This window comes from Acipenser ruthenus, chromosome 29 (genome assembly GCF_902713425.1).
Source record: "Acipenser ruthenus chromosome 29, fAciRut3.2 maternal haplotype, whole genome shotgun sequence".
NCBI classification, from domain to species: domain Eukaryota; kingdom Metazoa; phylum Chordata; class Actinopteri; order Acipenseriformes; family Acipenseridae; genus Acipenser; species Acipenser ruthenus.
Window position 1 is genome coordinate 16,763,929 of NC_081217.1, and position 22,837 is coordinate 16,786,765.

Below are 22,837 nucleotides of genomic sequence, written 5' to 3' on the forward strand. Positions count from 1 at the left end.
TGCGTTCATCACAGAAAGGTCGCTTAAATCTTCCTCACCACCAGCGTTTAAACATTTAGGGAGTGATGTAAGGATACGTTGCAAACCCCCATAATACCGCCGTAAATAGTGTTTAGCAGCAGTAAAGTCTGATTTTATCGGTCGCTAGAAATCGTGTCACTGTTAATTCCTGTGTATTTCACCTCCTGTGAACCCTGGAGCCTTCTTGTAAATGACAACGCACACACATTAAAAAAACCCACACAACCACCACAAAAAACCCTCCTCCCAATTCAACGAATCTGAATAAAATGCTAAACGGCTGCGCTGTATCTGCCTGCGGTTTCCCCTCTTTCTAACTCAGCCCGGCCACTTCCACCTGCGCTGTGTCGTTGTTGTTATATTTAACAAGTACATTTTGTCCCAGCTCTGTTTGGCTCCGTGCCCAGATCACTTCACACGGCCCTCTCGGCGCTTTTCTGTATACAGAGTGCTGAGCGCCTGCAGGCAGACAGGCAGGCTGAATAGCAGCAACAACGCGTACAGCAGCTCGCTTCATCCCTGCTGCTTCTCCAAACCCCGATTACAGCGTAGTGTATGCATTTTTCATATGGGGGAAGAAATGAACACAGCGGTTAAGATTTTATTTTAAAAATGATTAATGAGCTCAGCAGTTTCTTCAATTGAGTCCCGTTCCTGCCCCCGTGGTTCATATGGCTAAAGCGGTGTCTAATTCACATGTTTTGCTTCAGGCTCTTTTTTGTCGAAATGGGCTCTGGAGACGTCTATTACCGACAGTGCGGGTCCTCTCAGGAACATGGACTGCATGCTGTTTCCTTTATACTGTGTTAATAATTAATGCATCTTCTAAAAAAAACCCTGCAGGTAAGAGTGCACGTGGCCTTGCAGGCTGATGCATCGTCTTAACCTGGCCAAGCAGATCAGAAACTAATATCTAATGGCAACCATGTCAGCGTGTAACAGCCGTTTCAAGCCACGCAAATCCCATTTTAGACCACTTTCACAGCCCGTTTTCCCCAGTCAGTCTCCGACCAGCACACTGTCAGAAAACTAGCCTCGCGATTTCCAGGTATGCCAAAGTCTGATTGACATCTCTTTAGAAATGTGGAGAAACAGCTACAACAAAGAACACCCGCCTACTAAGCAACGATGCATTTGATTAAAGGCCCTTCTGTGATTGTTTTTGTGAGAATATACAATGATTGCAAACAGCGGTCTTTTAATATGGTAAATCATGTACTCTGGGTTTTTAAAATAAAAACATGGGCATGCCGTTATTGTGGTGACTACACTTGCATAGCGCATACAGTTCAGTAGTAACTACACTGCACTAATACATGCAGAATGAAAACTCAATCACACCATATTAATTAGTTATAGTATTCGGATTCCGCCTTCATGGTAGAACAATACATAATTTCTACCATGCTATCTGGAGAAGGTGGAAGCCGTTACACACACACACACACACACACACACACACACACACACACACACACACACACACACACACTCGTTTTGTATCTGTACACTTACGATACTATATCATTGTACCTATATAATACGCATTACATTTGCGCTCCACTCAGCTGTAGTGTGAACTGCAGCATCGCATTTGCAGCTCTGCAGAGCTGTGGCACGTGAGGCGTTATGAGGTCACAGCGAGTGCTAGAACATTGTGTTCCAGTCGCGGGGCAGCCTCAGTACAGTACAGCCTGTACATTGTGTTACTGCGTGGCTGCGTTCCAATCTTTGCCCTCGTTTCTGCTTTTAACTCCCTCCCTCCCTCCAAGGCCCCCCCTCCCGTGCGAGTCGCTCAGTCAGTCAGTGTTTGAGAGTATGCAAGGCTATAAGCTGGCTGGTGCTCAAAACGTGAGTACGAGTAGCTGTGAATGAAACAGAGCCTGCTGCTTCAGGAAGCATATTAGAGTGCTGAACGTGAGACGCATTTTAGAAAAAAAAAAAAAACAAGACGAACAAACAGCAACAACAACACAAAACAGTAAGTCTAGCAGTGGTTTTATGTTTGCTTGTCTTGTGTGCGTGGTAGTACAATTTCTATGTTTTTTTGGGGGGGGGGGGGTTGTTTTTTTTTAAATCAGTTTCAGGATATTTGCTTGATTTGATGATTTTTATTGTGAGTTTTTTTTCTATTACAAGCAGTGTTTTGTGGGATTCTCTTGATGAAATGATTTAATGTTTTCAATGAACGGGGATCAGATGGCATTTTTGCACCAGCATCAGGCAACAGTGCCCTGTGTTGTCATGTTCCAAACGTGTGCCTTGTTGTCCGCACAACAGCGAAATTACCTTCCTAGAAATCTGAAGGAAAAAGCATTTGTAAATAAAATAAATTGTGTATGTCAATATGTGCAGCGCCGGCAGGGGGCGCACCGTCACAGCTGACTGTGCACAATAGATTACACACTGTGCTCTGGCTCTGGAACCCGGAGCCAGCTTCGAGGCCCGGAGCCGGAGCAGAGCTGTCCCGTTTTCTGAGCTGTGCTCCGGAGCCGTAACGGAGCTGGAAGTGGAGCTAGGTTCACTGGAGCACTCCGGAGCCTGGAGCCGGGAGCTGCTCCACATTCTCCTACTTTTGACATTTTACATAATAAACCTTCTTGACACAATACGTTTAAACATGTTAATTAATACAATAAATATCTATATACAGTAGAATGCACACAAACTCCCCAAATGTAATTTCATAATTACTTTAATGTTCTATTTACACTGCAATAATACACAAGGGAAATACAGTGTAAATAGTTGTTGGAAAAGCTGGCTTTCACAAAAAAACTAAAAAATAACCCTCTTGCATAAGGAAATCCTTTCGGCTTGAAAAAGATGCATTACTTCACTTACTATCTTCTGAATTCATGCGACTACAGTTTCAATTGTACTACGTTCTCTGACAAGCAGCGCCGTAGCCTTAATGACGCCTCAATTCAATTACATATTTTAACCATGTTATAGATTTAATCGGGAAGGAAATCTATTTAAAGGATCAAATGCAATTGTGCTGTAAAATAGATTCTGCTCTACTAGGTCATGATTTTTGGTTTTGCCAGCGAATGCAATTACAATATGGATAGGGGATTTCCTGAAACCCGATTGGTCAATACGGGCCTTTATTCCCGGTAAGGATGTCAATGTTCGTATCAATCAATCACATTGATTGATTGGATGTTAGTATCCTTTAAAAATACAATATTCGCTTATGTATACCTTTTTCTGCTTGATGAAAGACAATCTCTGTTCTTCTCGATCTAGTGCATGCCTTCTGAAGTATATAGCTTTCACTTTCGCTAGTACATTTTTACCTGGTAACTTCAATACTGAAATGTACACAAATACATGAATATGCACTCAAATGCTATTTAAAAAAAAGAATTCTCAGTGCCTATTCCTCTCTAATGTATACCTGCATACATTCCTCTACCAGATAGAGCCAATCAAATACAACGTCATCTAACCTTTTCTTGACCCCAGGGTCTCGTGATCCCCTTACTTGTTTCTGATAACCTGAAGAAGCTTGTTTTTCCACTGTTGGAGACACTCCGATTAGGCCACAGCTGCTGAAGCATAAGATTTTGCATGGGTACCATTTCAGCACTCTCAAATAACAACATGGCTGAGCTGCAGGAAGAGACAACTGAGGAATATTATAAAGATGCTGCCAGTTGTTTTGGATGACAAAGCATTCAACCAGAAAACACACCTGGAAAGACATCACTCAAGTGTTTACAGCAAAATACTTCAGGAGCAAGAAAGAAAGAAAAAACAGCAACGGCAGCGCAAAGATTTTTTTTGGAATGCCATCTGGAAGTTCCAAAATGACATCAGAGAAACAACACAATGTTGACAATGAAATACTGGAGTGGATTGGTCTTGATCTTCATCCATTTAGGACTGTCAAATCACCAGCGTTCCGGTAAGTGAATCAATTCACTTGATTTCCTTAAAGAGCACTTTGTTTTTTAGAAATATGTTTTGCTTAGTGATAAAATCCATAGTTAATAAGGAATACATGTACATTACTGCTGCATACGGTATCAGATATCAGTTCACATAGACACATATGCACAGGGTCTAGACGATTATTCATTGAATAACAAAAATGATGACAAAATAAAATTCAGAATTTTTTGGAATCTGCAATTTAATTATCTTTCTTAAAAAAACACACATCGTTGTAGTGTTACTTACACATTATGTAAGAAGTCTTAAAAATATAAAACACCGGTTCTTATGAATTGTATTTTTGTAATAAAATATTATGCTTTATTAAAACCAGTAAAACAACTGTACATAAAACATACTCCTTACTTAATACATAATACATTGTATTAAAATGAAAATGCTCAAATATTGCTGTATTTGTGTAAATAGTTTAATTTTACATAAATAAAAGCACTTTATTCAAAAAGTAAAATGCATTTGTTTTTTTTAGAGAACTAAAGTTTCTATAATTAATCAGTATTATTAGAACACAGTTATTTTCAAAAGATTACTGAAAGAATTTAACATTATACTACATGTTCCCACGCATTATCAACTAGTTGTTCAGAAACAATATTTCCTGGCTCTTTTTTAACAGCTACGTTTATTTTCAGTTGTTTATTTTTACTTATATACTTAAGACCCTTTTAAAATATCAGTTTTTAGGTTACTTTAAAATATATTAAAGGCAATTAGGTTTGACAACTTGGCATTGTAATTAGACTATTAAGGTATTGAATAATTTGTTCATCATAACATTTTATTTAAAATCTACGGTAGTTTCATTTTCTAAAATGTACAAAAATTTTGAGCAATAACTATAATATTTTTAACCAAAGTCTAAGTATCAAATATCCTGAATATTTGATACTCAAGAAAGATATCAAGAAAGAGTTTCAGGAAGACTGTTGAGCAATACACAGACTCCGTTCACACTTGTGATTTAAGGCAGGCCCAGTTCGTCACATTTTAGGCCTGCTTTTCAGCCACGCATGTGAACGCGCAAAGGCACCTTAAAAACGCAAATGTGAACGGGGTTGCAGACCTAAATATGGGCCCTGCCAGTGTGAACGGGGTCATACTCAGACATCGTAGCTACTTTAAAGCAAGAACCAATTTCTCCATCACATGTTGCCATTACATTAGATCTGTGGACCTGTACCAAAAATCAGAAGTGGAATTTGATTGCAGAATGCATTGTCTGCGTTCCTGCTGATGAAGCCCATACTGGGGAGAACATTGGATTCTCAGTGCAACATATTCGACTCCTATGATTTAAAGCAAGTCGTATGTGTTGTTACCTACAGTGGTGCCAATGCTGTATGTTCTGCCAGCTTCGAACTTGAAACGGCACCTTGTTTAGCTCATACATTGCACCTCTGTCTGCAGGAGATTATTATTCACAGGCAAGGAAAGAAAGTGTTCCTAGAGGAAATATCTGCATGGATTGAAAGATGTCGATCCAATGCCACACTTTTTAAAAGGTGACCTAGTGCTGGGAATGCCTATTCGAAGGTGTGCCTGGCTGAACCTGGATCTGAACCAGCACAGACTCTGAGAGACTGCATTACAAGATGAAACTCAAGCTTGCCAGTGATTGAAAAGGTGATCCAACAGGCAGAGCAGTTAGCCATTGCAGCCTTGAAATGGAAGAGACCAGCACTAACTGCTGCTGAGGAGAAGATGCTTCTGGAAGAAGTGAGTGAGATGCTGAAGCCGTTTCAGGAAGCAACCACAACTCTTTCTGGGGCAAAGTATCCTACAGCATCTCTCATTGTGCCCACAGTGGTTGGAAAGCACTTGGCAAAATTGAAGTGAAGTCTGAACCTGGATTGAAGATGAATGACTACCTTTTGAGGCAGATCTCAACAAGGTTATCAAGCCTCGAGAATGACCTTCATTTTCAGATGTCAACATTCCTGGATCCGCGGTTTAAAAGCCGTCTCTTGAACAGTCAGCAAAAAGAAGCTATTCTAAAAGGTTTGTTTGTTGTATGTGAACCAGTTCCAGCCCAGAGAGCACGTCCATGTGGAAGAGCATCTCCCAACTTTGTGACAGGACCACACAAGATGAGGATGACTTTGCAGGATCTGCATTAGACAATGAGTTGAAGGTGTATGCAGCTGAGAAGAGAAAGCCTTTAGACTCAAGCCCTCTGGATTACTGGAGGAATCGCAAAGATTCCTTGCCTTTGGTAGCACAGCTGTCACATTGTTTCTTTTTGTGTTCAGTGGAAAGTGAAGACTGTTCTTCAAAGCAGGGGGTTTACTTACTGTCCAAAGAACATGGCTAAGTTCCACAAATGTTGAACAAATAATATTTCTGAATCAAAATTAATCTTTGAGCCAGGACTCAAAATAAAATAGATTTTACAGGGGCAAAACTCGAGAAAAAAAAGAGAAAATCTATAATATAGGACATGGGTTTTCAACTGGTCCTGGAGTACCCCTGTTTTTTTTATGCCAACCCTGCACACCACAACAGATTATTAATCAAAATTAGATTATGAATTATATTTGGTTTTAAAACAAAAAAAAGCAGCATATGGAGATAGCATTTACCTTTTCAAGTTTGCAGCTGCTGTACGGAGGAGCCCTTAAATGAACATATTTGATGTCAATTTTGAACAGAGAAAGTGCTCTATGAAAAAGCATGTTGGATTGCTGTACTAGATGCCTTGCACTTTGTAAGCAGCTGTGGAAATGGTACACTCAGCTTTGAGGAGTAATATAAGGGAAGTTGCCCTAAACCTCCTGAACTTTGCTATTGAATTGATCGTTGTACTTCTCTAATTTTTATTTATTTTTATTATTTTTTTTTTTTTAATTTAGTCGTCGCCAATTATTATTTTTTTTTTACCCCGGTTTTCACTCCAATTTAGCATGCCCAATTATTATCTGTATCCCCGGCTCACCGCTCGCAACCCCCCCGCCGACTCAGGAAACGGAGGCTGAAACACGCGTCCTCCGAAACGTGCTGCTTCCAAGCCGTCATTTTTCGCACTGCAGATCCACAGCAATGCTACCAGACCTATAGTGCCGGAGGACAACACAGATCTGGCGGCTCCGCTGCAGAGCCACAGGCGCCCTATCGGCCACAGGGGTCGCTGATGCGCGGTGAGCCGTGGATTCCCCTGCCGACCTAAGCCCTCCCTACCCGGGCAGCGCTCAGCCAATTGTGCGCCGCCCCCTAGGAACCCTCGGTCACGGTCAGCTGTGACATAGCCTAGATTCGAACCAGCGATCTCCAGGCTATAGGGCACATCCTGCGAGGAGCGCCTTTACTGGATGCGCCACTCGGGATCCCCTCTCTAATTGTTATTACTAATGTTTTGTACAGTTGGTCTGCCAGACACACCCATCTCAGAGCATATGAAGTGCGTGTTGGTACCAGTAGCACAGAGTGCTGTGTTTTATGGGAGGTGGGAGCAACAGTGTGTAGATTATGGTTTGGGAGATAAAATCGTTCAAAGCTTGAGGTGAGACACACACAGTGACAGCCTGTGGAATGACATTCGCTCTGTTGGTTTGTGTAGCCCATTTACTCCCCTTCTGGTGCTCTGCTGTTTCTGTGGCAAAGCCAAAGAGTGTCTCTTACACAGCGTTGAAGGACTGCCTGCTAGATAGGCCCTGCTGACACAAAAACCAAACAAAATTCACATTCAGCTAGCTCAGTGGTGACTAATACACCAAACACCGCGATCCACCAGTAAGCTATGATTATCAGTGGGATTTAATATACCAGTGTCCAGTACCTAAGATAGCAATAATTAAACAAAACAACCACAACAACAAAAACATAACAAACTTACCAGCGTTTTTCTGGCGTAGGCAGGGCTCTACGCTAACTTTTTTGGGGGCACATGTGCGCCTAAGTTAAAAAAATGTATGCGCGCACTTAAAGATTTAGGGGCACAAAAAAATAAAATTAATAAAATAATGGACAACTTTTTTTTTCCAACTAAATGATTTTGAACTGCCTGGTTGCATCTTCCTCAGAATGTGCTGCTTGCCTGTTTATGGCAGCGAGATGGTCTGGCTGGCGTTTCTGGATGTATGCCGCTCCGCACACTGCATGCCGTTTTGAAGAACTGTGTTATAATATTTTTTCATGTTTGAACTTCGGCTCCTTGTTAAAAATGCAGTCTTATGTCTGCCATCATACCCCTGCATCCTGACAAACCATGCAAAACATGGCATTTTTTAACATTGTCAAACTGAAGCCAGGGAAAATCTTTTAGCCACTGTTGGTTGAACTTGTATGTTCTTTTGCTACTTACAGCTGTGAACATGCTGTAACTAACACAGCCCTTCTCAAAGTTCCCTGTTCACTTTCATCTTCTGACACACCTTCATTGCTTATTGAATGAATTTTGCTCATCACGGTTTTCTTTTGAAATCTCTCCAATCACACAAACATAATTTGTTATTTTCCGCATGTTGGTTTGACAATGGCACTGATAAATCAGTGAAATAGACAGGGTATGGGATTTGTAGTTTTTAATGTGTGATTAACAGTGGGCAGTGGACACCAATAAACTACATTCCCAGAGTAAATTAAGATTTAACTATGATAGTTTAGATCAGACTGAAGTTTTTTGTTTATTTGTTTTATACATTCAGCTGAAATTTCTAGTCGCACACGTGCGCCTAAATTAAAATGTACGTTCGCACAAGCATTTTGGTTTTGTCTCATATGCACAAACTTTAGGTCGTTAAGACGACCACCAACCAATACTTTTAGTATAGTGCTCAATCTCCCTCATTCATTATGCAATCTCACTGTATCAGTGCTCAATCTCCCTCATTCATTATGCAATCTCACTGTATCAGTGCTCAGTCTCCCTCATTCATTATGCAATCTCACTGTATCAGTGCTCAGTCTCCCTCATTCATTATGCAATCTCACTGGATCAGTGCTCAGTCTCCCTCATTCATTATGCAATCTCACTGGATCAGTGCTCAGTCTCCCTCATTCATTATGCAATCTCACTGGATCAGTGCTCAGTCTCCCTCATTCATTATGCAATCTCACTGGATCAGTGCTCAATCTCCCTTATTCATAATGCAATCTCACTGTATCAGTGCTCAATCTCCCTCATTCATTATGCAATCTCACTGTATCAGTGCTCAGTCTCCCTCATTCATTATGCAATCTCACTGGATCAGTGCTCAGTCTCCCTCATTCATTATGCAATCTCACTGGATCAGTGCTCAGTCTCCCTCATTCATTATGCAATCTCACTGTATCAGTGCTCAGTCTCCCTCATTCATTATGCAATCTCACTGGATCAGTGCTCAGTCTCCCTCATTCATTATGCAATCTCACTGGATCAGTGCTCAGTCTCCCCTCATTCATTATGCAATCTCACTGTATTAGTGCTCAGTCTCCCTCATACATTTCCTCACTGTTATTGTTACTCTTGTTGTATGTGTGTTTGTGTCACATCATAGGGATCTTGGTAAGGCTGGGGGTCTGCTGGGAGGGTTCAGGTGGGCATATTTGAGAAACGCTTTCTTACTGTGAAATTGCTCTAAACTGGAAAACAAATGAAAGATAATTAAAAAGTTAAAACAACAGGCCCCCCTTAGCATTTCATGATTCATTGTTTTGTGTGCTCAACATGGTTTTGAAATTAGGCACTAATTGAGAGTGCCTTGGCTGCCCTCCTGTAAACGTGGAGTGTAATAAATTACAATCCACAGTGCTGTGATGGACAATAGTGTCTGAAGTCCAGAATGTGAAACCCGGCCAGCCTCTGGCATTGTGAATACAGGAGGAGCTGACTTGGCAAGCCCGGAGCGGGTGGGTGAGGGTGAGGTACAGCACACAATGCTGTTAGAAAAGCAGGATTTTCCAGTTACAGTCACTGCAGCCCCTTTGGAAAGAACTGCGTGTACATTATGGTTAATAATAACAAGGCAGCCAGCCACCCTGCCAAAATACAACCCAACGCTGGTTACATTTTGTATTTCATTATGTTTATTTTTGTATTCACGCTTCCAGGTATGACGTTATCGCAGAACGACGTTATGCGTTGAAAGACTAGAGTAAGAAAAACAATATGGTTCTTCTGTTTATCGATTTGCCGGTAAACATTTATACACTCATATGTTTTCTTTTTTTATTCACTGTTTGCTGTTTTTGTTTAGCGAAAAAAAAAACAATGACACTAATATGTAACAATTGAAGTAACTGGTTTAGCTAAATTATTGTGATTTCAAACGTATAGGGTATACATCTAGAAAGTGTTATGTAAAAATGGCTGTAACATTTTTGCAACCTTTTTTTAAAATGTGGCAAAATGTTTTAATAACATCTTGAAAATGTTATGTGAAAATGTTTTAGCTATATCATTTTTGCAACCTTTTCAAAATGTTTTAAAATGTTAGTGTTTGCTGGGTAGGCTGTTACATTTGTATTTATTTAGTTATTCAGGGCCCTTTTCCTTTTTTAACTGATTGTATGTTGTTATTTTGGATTTAATTACACTTGATTTTACTGCGAGATTTCTTTTCTTAGTAAAATGAAGTGTCATGTTTTTGTACGGCTAGGCTGTAGTTGCTAATGTGTGATTTTGTCATTTTCGTAATTGTTTGGGTGTGTGGTTGGACAAGGGCTGCAGACCGTCCTGTGTATAGAATTGTCGACACAGAGGCAAAGCGTTCTTTCAACCATGCAGTTATGAATTTCATACCAGCGTCACATTAACGGGATTGCTTTGTACCGTGGGTGTTATAGAAGTCCTGGATCGGGGTTTTCACGGTAACAGTATGCGGTATTTTATTACGTGGCAATGCTAAAACGACTTGCATTGTAAACAAGTATGGACAATGTGAATAGACATAAGTTTAGATTTTAATGATGCGCTGCGATAGAGTCTTTTAAAGTTATGAGACGAAGCATAAACTGATAAACAATTTTGCTGTGTTAGTATTAAAGAATTGCACCCCTTTCTTGGTATAGTTGCAACAGTAGTTATATCACCGTTTTCTGTTATTGACCACGAAGCAATAATAATAATAATAATAATAATAATAATAATAATAATAATAATAATAGGCTAGTAATATTTTCAATGACGATAAGGTTTATTTTATTTTATTTTTTTATCAGTACACAGTAGTTTAGGCAAACTAGTATTTCGCAATGGCACATTTGTAAATATAAACGTATTATTTTACTCCTGTCTTCCTATGGGAATCTACCGTTATCATTTCGCAATCCCTTCAATGAAGCTTTTGACAGTAGGCGGGCTTAATATTAGGGGCGTGTATGTATATCTGACAGCAACAAAAGCCAATAAACGACCATTAAGAAATCGAGCCCGGAATCAGGGTTAGCATGAAAACACGGGGACCCCTCCCTCTGTGAGCTCTGATAGGGTTGTATAGTTAACGACACTGTACTACCAGCTTTAGAAAATAAAGACGTATAACAAAAATAATATAAAAACCGCCGATGAAGACAGACTGAAAACGCGCTTCGTGGTTGGTATGGATTTTTTTTTTTATAATTATTGTATACACTGTAAAGTTACAACATTTATAGATGTAGTATTATTTGTATTCAGTTTTACACGTGTGCCTTGTTTTGGCTATTGAGGAACACAACAACCCATTACTGCATGAATTGTGCAACGGCTTTGTTTTTCAGAATGGTAAAGTACAAATTGTCAGCCTTTTTCAAATCGTGCTGTGCGCCTGTTCCGTGATTACTGTACACGCTTGGTATCTGAGTTAGTGCCCGAACATTAAAGATGTTGTATTGCGCGTGATATTTATTCCGAATAGGATTTTGTTAACCGTTATTTACAGTCAGGCGTTATGAGACCCACTTAAATTACTGAGTTGGAGCCAAAGTAAGATTTACATTCAGCAAGTTGCTGGCAGGTTGAAAAGACCGTGTCCTCAGAGTATGTTTATTGTTGAAACATTTGATCAAATCTTGTCCACTATAGTATATATGCTTAAAACGTGCAACCTAAAAAACAAGGCAAATTCAATTCTTACAATTTGAATTAATAAACCAGTCGATTCTGTTCCTTAAAACACGAATACGGTTTTGGTTACCCTCGCTTGTTTATATATTTTTACAGTTATGAAGTTAAAAATATACCGTGACACTTCAAAGAGCCATTAAAACATGGTATTCCCTTTATAAAAGTATAGAAAGTAATTAACCATGTCCAACTAAGCAATTGTACAGATACACGACTGAGATGACTCATCAGTGCTCTAAGTATAGTCTTTAATGACGTCATGTTAATAATGTAAAGGCTGCTGTACATGCAAGCTGATATCCACTCCACAAGCTTTTTATAATATATCTCATGCAAACCTGGCCTCTTCCTAGAAGCCTGGGTTATACTGCATCATGAAGGACCGGATAGGGCCACAAAGCAGTGTGGCTGAGTGGGCCCCTCCAGGGAAGCAGAGCCCCTCGTGGGTCACGTACGTTGCAAGAATACCCGCTGGGTTCTTAGTGCACCCAGGGTGCCAGTAGTGTTGTAACCTACACTGTGCTTTCCTGAGATCAGCAGCACTGAGTGTGCCAGCGAGGAATGCGTGTGGTTTCCACTCTCGCTCTGCTGCACCGGGCTTCTCTTAAAACAGGAGGAGGAGAAGCTGGGAGCTGGATTGTAAAAGCTTCTGTGCTGGAGGAAGGTTCAGTAGATGGCAGTTCATCACAGGACAGACTGGAGGCAGTGCCTGGGCTGTTTTCTTACTCCTCAGACAGGCACAAGGTGGAAAAGTGTATTTCCAAGAAGCATCCTATATATAGCTCCTGCGCGTGGTAGAGACATGTAGGGGGTTATTTGGGTTAAAGGTGATTAGCTCCTAAAACAGCAGCACAAAACCATCAGAAGATCACAGACGAGATCTTGGTGAAGCTACCCTGGTATTCTCCCAGATCTTTTCATGCTGTTAATTTCAATTCCAGGTCTCCTTAGTACTTAGTAACTATAGTATTCTACTGTAGCACAGTATTTGTTCATGTGCAACAGAACAACAATGGTGACAACGTATGCAGCCTCACTATTGCTAATAAACCAAATAAACAAAAATAATAAGCCTCACTGTCAAAGACCCAGGGTTTGCTTTGCAGGGAGTTGGATGGCGTTTTGTTTTTTGTTTGATTAATTCACTGAATACATGTTCATTTGCAGGTATTTGCTGGGAATGCTAACACTGATTGGACAATGTCCACTGACCAAGCTGTGAAGATGGACTCCCAGCCCCCTGACAGCATGATGACAGAGTGGGGAGTGGACCTCTCTCCCAAGCAGGACAAGGGCGTGTGCAAGGTAGTGGAGCTGTCTGACACTCGGCCAGGGCAGTGTGCGGCGAGACGGGAGCTGTGTCACGAATCCTGTTGGCAAACAGAGTTCAGAAGCCAAACATGGAAGGGCTTCATGTTTTTTTCTTAGCTTCTGGCACCTGTCTATGTTTGAATATCATAACCTTTGGCTTCCCTTTGTGGAAAAAGTCATAGGAAAATAACACTGCCCTTATAAAAGTTCACTGTGGTAAAATAAAATCACAGCACAGTGAAATACTGTAGAAGCAAGCAATGTAATCGCAGAGAAGTATGGAAAAAACAAAAAGCTGGCTGTGCTGAGGCATGTGAGTTCATAGTGTAAGCATGGGAAAAGCGTGATGTAACTGTAATGCTACCGTTCACACTCACCATGGTAAACTTGGGTAACGGTGTGGACTGTATAGAGTTTAGTAGGAATGCCATTGGAGGGGAAAACCTATCCAGCAGGGTAAGAGTTAACCGCTTTTGTGGAATAGAAAGAAAAAAAAATGACAAACTGCATACGCATTTGGTTCCTGGCAGACAGCCTGTTTTGCCTCTGGGCAAATTGCCATTGTCCTTAAAACGCACAAAGAACAGTGATTGCTTATTTGCTGATTTGTAAGCTAAGCCTGTATTTTAAAATGACTCGGAATAGGGATTTGTTTCAGTAAATTGCAGTGACGTCACTGATTCTGTGACTATAGGATTAGTCCAGTCACGTACTGTATGCCAAATAACCTGGGATGTTAAAGAGTAAGTAGAATCTAGAGTTCCACATCTACAACTGTTTAAATAACGGACCTGTCATTTTTCTTTTCATTGCTAACATCGTGACAACCTTTTACACTTAGAACTTTAAAGTCTGTTTCAAAGCTCTTTTCCAAATGTCCGCTCTAGTGCACTGCTAGTGTAAGGATTAGTGCCCACCTTGTCAAACAGGGAACACAGCAATAACGATCCAGGATGTGGTACGGAACAGAAGAGCCTCACATCATACATTAGCATTATCTTTGTGTCATCCATGTAGAGTGAACTGTGGAATTTAAGTAATATTGGACTGAATTTAAAATGGCATGTTATTTAAGTCACACTGCTGTTGGTAGTTCTGGTCATGCGTTGAGCACTGTGGTTATGCCATGAATATCAAGTGAGATAAACGTAGCAGTGCTCTATGTGCGTTCACAGCGTTCTGTTTAATTAACAAATACAGGGCAAGTTTGAAGTAGAATTTGGGGAATTGCTTTACTTAAATCGGGCTCTGCATTTGCTGAGCAGTACAGCCTACAGTAATCTGAAGCAGTGTGATATGTGCTCGTGTTTGTGTGCTGGTGCAGGTGATAATGAGGCCCGGAGATGAAGCCGAGTCCCCCATGACTGGAGACCGGGTCTCTGTCCACTACACCGGGAAACTGCTGAACGGGAAGAAGTTCGACTCCAGCCGGGATCGCAACGAGCCTTTCACCTTCAACCTTGGCAGAGGTAAGAGAGACCATTATCCCAGGAACACACACAGTAAACATGGCATGTTTGGGGTTATTGACCCCCTTGATTGATATTCCATTGAAAGCTCAGTGGGGGCGGCGCTGCTGCTCGCCGGTCTCCCCTGTGCCTAGTGCTCACCGCGCCTCTGTACTCCTCAGGGCAGGTGATCAAGGCGTGGGATATCGGGGTCGCCAGCATGAAGAAAGGGGAGGTGTGCCAGCTGATGTGCCATTCGGAGTACGCCTACGGAGTGTCAGGGAGCCCCCCCAAGATCCCCCCCAAATCCACCTTGATCTTCGAGGTAGGCATGTGAGGGGCAGAGCGGCAGTGAACAGCAAATTCCACATGTGCAAAACTCTACTAATTCACTGCTGTCTGCGTTGGACATGTGTTAGCACTGGAATAATTATAATAATAATAATTAGAAGTGATGTAGAAGAAATCCAATACATCCCATTATCCTGTGCATGGAACACAACAGTGTTCCATTTGTGTGGTTTATGTAAGGGATAACACACGACAGGGCGTGGCTTGTGTTGCATAAGGCTGTGGTTGTGGTTGGGTAGGAGGCACGAAGCAAAGTGCCTTCATACCAACAAAACCATACGTTAATGCAACACAACCCACAAGCCCTGGAGTGTGTTATCCTGCTTATAAAACTGACACAATAATACATAGAAAAACAAACTTTTTAAAAAATTTTTTTTTTAAAACTAACAATTTTATTGTATATTCTTCCACTTTGGAGAAAAAACAGTCCATCAGACACGGTTAAACTGGAGGTTTTCAACATTTCCAACAATAAATACAATAATATACTAAAAACCCCTCAGCAGCCAATCAGCGTGCAGCATCCAAACAGTCCATTTTATAAGCGGGGTAACACACTCCAGGGCTTGTGGGTTGTGTTGCGTTAACATAAGCCATATGTTAATGCAACACAACCCTGTGTTATCCCTTAAGTAATAATCAAGTAACAAACTAACATTAATAAACTAACTGCCAAACTAAATTAACACAGCACCCCTACACACGTTCAAAAAATGCAACAGCAGCTCTAGATTAATTATGACTATCTGTACAGGAGCAATATTCAAGACATGCACAAACGCATTTAACAGAATGGTGAAGCAACTCACCAGAACGGGAAACACCCAATTGCTCACTGACTTGTGTCTGATTCAGGTTTTTTTCAGAAGCTCGAACAATTTCCAACTTTTTGTAGCAAGAGAAACAGCGGCGCGTTTTGCCGTTTGTTTACATGCCATTTTGTAGCGATGAGGAGCACTCGTGGAAATCAGAATACACAACCAGGCAATGATAAATGACAACGGTTTGGGAAAGATTGAATAAATCAATCGGTGTGCCTCAAGTGACTCTCGCGATGACAAGTCACTTTTGAAAAGATTAAATAAACCATTTGAATTTAAGTTTGATGATGACGAGTTATCAGGTTACAAAACAGTACTGTATCAGTTGTGAACGAATCGCTATCGATGCCAAAAAGGTGTTCTTTTAAGCGAAGTTCTTGTTCCTTTAGGTGGAGCATTTATAACGGGAAAAATCTGTTTCACCACAAGGCGAAGCGTTCTCTTAGGAGGTGTTCCTGTATGCGGAGACTTGAGTTAACCACGCAAAAGCCTTTAAACAAGCCTCTTCTTTTGTTCCCAGATCGAGTTGTTGAACTTCAAGGGAGAAGAGCTGACTGAAGACGGGGGTGTTATTAGAAGAATAAAGCAGAAGGGGGAGGGCTTTTCAAACCCCAACGAAGGGGCCATTGTGGAAGGTAAGCCTCCCCTATTTAGCATGGTGGTAGTTCCCTCTGTCACTCACCTCTCCTGAAGAGTGGAACGATCCATTCTTCTTGGTTCTATTGCCATTTGAAAATTCTGTTTTGAGATAAAGCCCTCTGGTTTTCAAAGAGGGGGGGGGTGTGCATGACAGCAGATAAAGGCATGTTGAATAGGCTTAGAGGATACAGGCCTCCACGTTGTTGCTGTGATATAAATTCACTCTACTGCAGGGGATCATTTGCATTGATTTCTGTGTATCATTTGCATTGTGTGTTCTCTGTATTATTATTATTGTGTGTTCTCTGTATCATTTGCATTGTGTGTTCTGTATGTCATTTGCATTGTGTGTTCTCTGTATCATTTGCATTGTGTGTTCTCTGTATCGTTTGCATTGTGTGTTCTCTGTATCGTTTGCATTGTGTGTTCTCTGTATCGTTTGCATTGTGTGTTCTCTGTATCGTTTGCATTGTGTGTTCTCTGTATCGTTTGCATTGTGTGTTCTCTATCGTTTGCATTGTGTGTTCTCTGTATCGTTTGCATTGTGTGCTGTCTGTGTCATTTGCATGTCCTGTCTGTGTACACAGTTTGTCATCTTCCATTTCCTCTTCACGTATCTGAGTAAATTCAGAACACTCCGCTGCAGTGGTCAGTAATGGAATACAGACTGTGTCAATGGGAAAGAATGTCTTGTGTAATGAATAATGCAATTCCAATTCCTTTTTTAAATCAGTTGTAATTGTGTCATTGCATGTGCTGTTGACCGGTCATGACCAGCTGTATATATGTTTGCTCAATAAAGCCTACGTCGTAAAAGGAATTGAAATTGATTGAAAGGGAATGGGAATTGAAACAAAGACCCTGGTTGAGTAACTTGCTTTCAGCAACGTTTCCAAGCAGTTTTCATGCAGTGTGTGTGTGTTTGTTTTCCCCGCAGTTCATCTGGAGGGGCGCAGCGGGGGGCGTGTGTTCGACTCACGGGACGTCCAGTTCGTGGTGGGTGAGGGGGAGGACCACAGCATCCCCCTGGGAGTGGACAGAACCATGGAGAAGATGCAGAAGGGAGAATGCTGCCTGATCTACCTCAAACCACAGTCAGTGCCCCCCTCCCAGCACCGGACTGGGGCTGCACATAGGAAACACCTCACTCCTAGTTTGTGTTGGAGTAATTAGAAATAATTAGAGACAACGTTTCCTCCAAAACACTTTAAAAGCAATCCTTGCAGGTGTTTGGGAATGCTGTTCCAGCTGCCCATGGTAGCCAAACACTCGTTTGCAATTGTTATGTTTGGTGTTTTCCTGTTGTCCAGTCCCAGGCATTCGGCATGCAAACCAATACACCGATGTCCTTGAAGCGATGCTGGTGTACTGATGGCAGTTTCGTTTGTGTGTTTCTTTGTAGATATGGGTTCGGGGATGAGGGGAAGCCGGAGTTCCACATTGAACCAAACGCTGAGCTCGTCTACCAAGTGACGCTGAAGGATTTTGAAAAGGTAGGAAACCATTCGAGTGATTAATGTACCAGTTGTGTGAATTTCTGAAACCGTGAAGAACACAGAAATGAGCTTACAATAAAATACAAGTCCCTTTGTATGTGATTTGAGGGTTTCAAATCACGTACTAACTACCTTGTAGAATCGTACCACTGGAAAACTGGGCGGTGTTTTTATTTCTCAACCCATGCTGGGTGGTAGAAGGGCTTTCCTTCCTGGGATAGGAGAGTGGCACGCAGCAGCAGCCCCTGCCTCACTTGTTGTCTTTGTTTTGGTTTGTGCAGGCCAAGGAATCGTGGGAGATGAGCATAGAGGAGAAGCTGGAGCAGGCTGTGGGGGTGAAGCAGAAAGGCACGCAGTATTTCAAGGTTGGACAGCGTTTCATCCTTTTATTTATCTCTGTGTGTTAATGCCTACCCTTAGTTCCCTAGGTATTTGCTTCCATTGGTCAATGAGTAGACATGGTCATTCTCTATCACAGCTGCAGCACTAGCAGGTTTGGTTTGCACTTCTGATCCAGTGTTTTATGTGATTTGATTAGATTTTTTTTCCCGTTTTGGTTGTTCCACTCCCAACAGCAAAAGAGGTTGCACAATAAAATATATCTGGGTGGCAACTAAGCTGCGTTCATTTCTTATTATTTGTATTCAAATCAGAAAGAGAATTAGATACTGCACACACGTGCAATGCAAAGATCAAGTATTAATACATGCATTCAGATTACTGAGTTCAAGGGAAAGAAATAAGCAAGTTGCATCTGTGTTTGCTGCATGTGACCACTAGCTGTCACTAGCATGGCATTGTGAAAGCAGCAGTCCGCTCGTCCGGGCTGTGCTGTTAAGCAGGATGGCTGGTGTTTCGTGCCCCAGCACTGTGCTCTACCAGGGCAGCAGGAGCACTCCTCCAGCTGCACTGTGTGTATGCACACTCACATTGTCACACGTTTGCAAAGCCAGCCTCAGCCATGTCGAGGTTTGCCCGCTCCCACAAGAGAGATAGAATTGTATGATGGAGCTGTTGTTCAGGCTAAAGTGTGTTTAAAAGTACACTCAGTACCAGCTGAGGCAACACTAAGCAGTGAGCTGGAAGACAGTGTGTCCTCTCTGCTTTAATTGAATATGTACCCTGTGTGGAAATGACACAGCGTACTGAAATTCCTGGAAAGAGTGGGCAGTGCTGTATTCACTGCTGTTGAGCTAATGACAGGATCACGGGCTGGCAGACAACACTGAGTATCTAACCTTGGAGAGCGATGATAATGCACCTCGACTGAATGCGGGGGCTTGAGAAAACAGATTCTGCTCAGAACTGACCTGTAGACCTGCTGGCTGTTTTCACAGAGCGGTCAATTGGTTTAGAAACAAGAAGCACTCCTATTCGTTGATGTTTCGTATTTAAAACCTGATTGGAAAATTTTTCAGCTCTGCAGGGACCTGTCTGTCCTAACCCTGTCCCGTGTCTCATCTTATCAATCCTGGAGCGGTGTTTTCAGCTCTGCAGGGACCTGTCTGTACTAACCCTGTCCCGTGTCTCTCCTTATCAATCCTGTAGTGGTGTTTTCAGCTCTGCAGGGACCTGTCTATACTAACCCTGTCCTGTGTCTCTTCTTATCAATCCTGTAGTGGTGTTTTCAGCTCTGCAGGGACCTGTCTGTACTAACCCTGTCCCGTGTCTCTCCTTATCAATCCTGTAGTGGTGTTTTCAGCTCTGCAGGGACCTGTCTGTACTAACCCTGTCCCGTGTCTCTCCTTATCAATCCTGGAGCGGTGTTTTCAGCTCTGCAGGGACCTGTCTGTACTAACCCTGTCCCGAGTCTCTCCTTATCAATCCTGGAGCGGTGTTTTCAGCTGTGCAGGGACCTGTCTGTACTAACCCTGTCCTGTGTCTCTCCTTGCTGGCAGGCGGGCCGCTACGTGCAGGCGATGCTCCAGTACCAGAAGATCGTGGCGTGGTTAGAGATGGAGTGCGGGCTGGTGGAGGAGAAGCAGAGAGCCGTGCACGACCTGATCCTGGTGACACAGCTCAACCTGGCCATGTGCCACCTGCGGCTGCGGGAGTACACACACGCCGTGGAGAGCTGCGACAAGGTGCGCCGCAGCCTAGCTGCCTGCTTTCAGTGCTCTGTGTGCATGTGTGCAGGGGGATTGGGAAACAATACACCACCGGATAACAAAAAAAAGAGATGTGCACAGGATTACAGGACAGAATTCAAACATCACATCGGGACAACATGGTGTGTAATAGTGATCCCATCCGAGATTCTGTCCCAGCTGACCGGATCATGTGCCGGACAACATGGTGTGTAATAGGGTTTGTTATTCATGTGGCACGTTGTCTATCAAATCACGACAACAAAAAGACAAAGATACAAGAGATCATAGAGAAAAGAAGTTTTGATATTTCAGGCATGCTTATAATAAGAGTCAATGTGGATTGTCAGAAAGCAGCTCTGAGCTCTGCCCCTGTGTCTCCCCTCCAGGTGATTGAGCTGGACAGCTCCAATGAGAAGGCTCTGTACCGGCGGGGTGAGGCGCGGCTGCTGAAGAACGAGTTCAGCCTGGCGCTGCGGGACTTCGGGAGGGTACTGGAGGTGAACCCCAAGAACCGAGCAGCGCGAACGCAGATCAGCGTCTGCAAGCGCAAGATCCGTGAGCACCACGAGATGGACAAGAGGACCTACGCAAACATGTTCCAGAAGTTCGCAGAGCGCGACGCCAAGGTCAGCACACACACACCAGGGGAAATAAAGCACGCTGTCCAGGGGACATGCACAGCTTTCACTATGAAAGGAAATGCTAGTTTGTTTTTTGAAAGCAGAGAATCCCACGTTACTCTGTTGTCTATCCCCCGGTGTAACTAATTCCTTTTAAGTGCACTGGGATTCTTAGTTTAAAAGTGGCTGTACACTGGAGTTTAGTGAAATATATTGAGGTCTTTTGAGTATAAAATATGAAATTCCCATTATTTTCTACTTACTGTAATTACACCTTAAAAAGAGGAAAAAAGAATCACTAAAGGTCTTCAGTGCCCCCCGGTGGTCACTCTGGCTCACTGCATGGTGTTTTTCTCTCTGTACACTTCATCCTGGATGATGTAAGGGAAATGGGCTTGGCTAAAGAAAGAAAGAGTGTACGTGTTTTCTCCAGTCCTGGATTCTGAAGCACGTTGCTACAGCTGTACATCTCCCCATTTGGATTTGTATAGAATTGACTCTGTTTTGGTTGTTTTAATATCTGTTCATGAAATAATGCTTGCTGTCATCCATACCTCACACACATGCTCAATCAGAATTCAATAGTAAAGCTTAGAAGAAGCTGAATCATGCAGACTCACTGTACTGAAGAGGGCATGCAGCAGGTAAAGGGGAATGTGTTTCCAGTGTGGCACACAGAGACGCGTCCCCTCACAGTGTCTCGTGGGTTTTACAGGTGAGGAAAACGAAACTTCCCAGAGACGACAGCACCAAAGAGGAGAGGATCAACCCCCCTGCCAAGCACCGGCGGAGAAGCAGAGAGCACCTGTGAGCCTGGCAGAGAGGAGAGTATCCCAGGTCCACTCGCGAGGGGGAGAGGGGGTGCCGCAGACGCACACACACACCCCCCCTCTGAAACCTCATGGCACTGACAGCATTCCTAAATACAGGCTCGCTTCATCAGCCCCAGAGAGCTCAGCAACTCCTTCTATTCTTACTATTGTTAATAGTGTAATAAGAATTAGTACTGTTATTATTATTGTTATTATTATTATTGTTGTTAGGTAAAGCATTTCAAGTTATTTACTGATACTTAAGTACAACTGCTGGAAAAAAAACAAAAAACAAAAAAAACGGTCCAGACTTTTTTTTTTTATATTCCAATATCCAGAAAGACACTTGATCAGAATGAAGATGCAGGTGTGCAACAGACTCTCCTGCTGTTCCCATTAATAAAGCATCACACAGTCCGGGAGAGAAGCCTCTCCTAACACCACTAGGGCAGAGAGGGAATCCTGTTTAAATCTCACCAGCGATTCTGCCCCAGAGGAACAGGCTGCATGGTTAAACGTGCTAATGTCAGATGAGACCTGGCAAGAAAAAACAAGGACACTTTTACTGAGGCTACCTCTCCCACACAGCGGGGCAGCGGCTGAGCTGGGACTCCAAACCACTGCTCCAGCTCCCAGCCCTCCACCCACACCACTAGGCTATACACAACTTATCATGGATGAGACGCTCCAAACAGTGCAGCACAGAAGAGACTGGTACACCTGGGAATCTTCCAGAGCACCTTGACTGAATGTTTTACTGTTTCATTATTATTATTATTATTATAACTCATTCCAAAAGAGTACAACATACATCACCTCCAGGTCCCAAAAAAACAAACAAAACAACAAGTGCTTCAGAAACAGCACTTGAGTGTTAGCGCTCACTAGAGTGTTAGTGCTCACTTGAGTTTTTAATGTTTCAAGGTTAGATGTAAGCAGTGTTATTAATTATAAATTAACATACTAAGCGTTTGTATGGGTTTGATACGTTATTTTTTTTTTTTTTTGATTCAATTGAAATAACATCAATGCTGCAAAGGTTAAGTGTGAACTTCAGTTAGTCACTCACTAGAGGGCACCAGTGGGAAATAACTTACTAGTACTGTATTAGGAACTGCATTAAAACCATGAATAGAATAAGGTTAGGGGCAGGGTGTATTAGCTTACTGCCTCAGTGTGTACAGCACCCATTACCTTAGCGTGACTACAGCTGTCTTACAAGTACTGTAACCATCCCCTTCT

At 42.3% G+C, this 22,837-nt stretch overlaps 1 protein-coding gene across 3 annotated transcripts; it reads left to right on the plus strand.

The window, feature by feature from the left end:
- Nucleotides 1-1,820: 1,820 nt before the first annotated feature.
- LOC131702083 (peptidyl-prolyl cis-trans isomerase FKBP5-like) lies at nt 1,821-22,567 on the plus strand. Of its 3 annotated transcripts, none has more exons than XM_059003822.1 (11): nt 1,821-2,002; nt 13,172-13,309; nt 14,640-14,784; nt 14,946-15,088; nt 16,459-16,573; nt 17,515-17,671; nt 17,980-18,070; nt 18,355-18,438; nt 19,972-20,157; nt 20,550-20,789; nt 21,499-22,567. In XM_059003822.1, the coding sequence occupies exons 2-11, from the start codon at nt 13,205-13,207 to the stop codon at nt 21,592-21,594; spliced, it is 1,362 nt and encodes a 453-aa protein (XP_058859805.1). In that variant the 5' UTR covers nt 1,821-2,002; nt 13,172-13,204; the 3' UTR covers nt 21,595-22,567. The 3 variants fall into 3 exon arrangements, with proteins under 3 accessions (XP_058859805.1, XP_058859806.1, XP_058859807.1); XM_059003823.1 differs by lacking the exon at nt 1,821-2,002 and adding an exon at nt 11,365-11,496; XM_059003824.1 differs by lacking the exon at nt 1,821-2,002 and adding an exon at nt 11,371-11,492.
- Nucleotides 22,568-22,837: the final 270 nt, after the last annotated feature.

Coding starts and splice junctions, on each gene's coding strand:
- LOC131702083 (XM_059003822.1), top strand. CDS start 13,205: ATGTCCACTGACCAAGCTGTGAAGATGGACTCCCAGCCCCCTGACAGC. Junction 17,672..17,979: donor CTGATCTACCTCAAACCACA/GTCAGTGCCCCC, acceptor GTTTCTTTGTAG/ATATGGGTTCGGGGATGAGG. Junction 18,071..18,354: donor CGCTGAAGGATTTTGAAAAG/GTAGGAAACCAT, acceptor TGGTTTGTGCAG/GCCAAGGAATCGTGGGAGAT.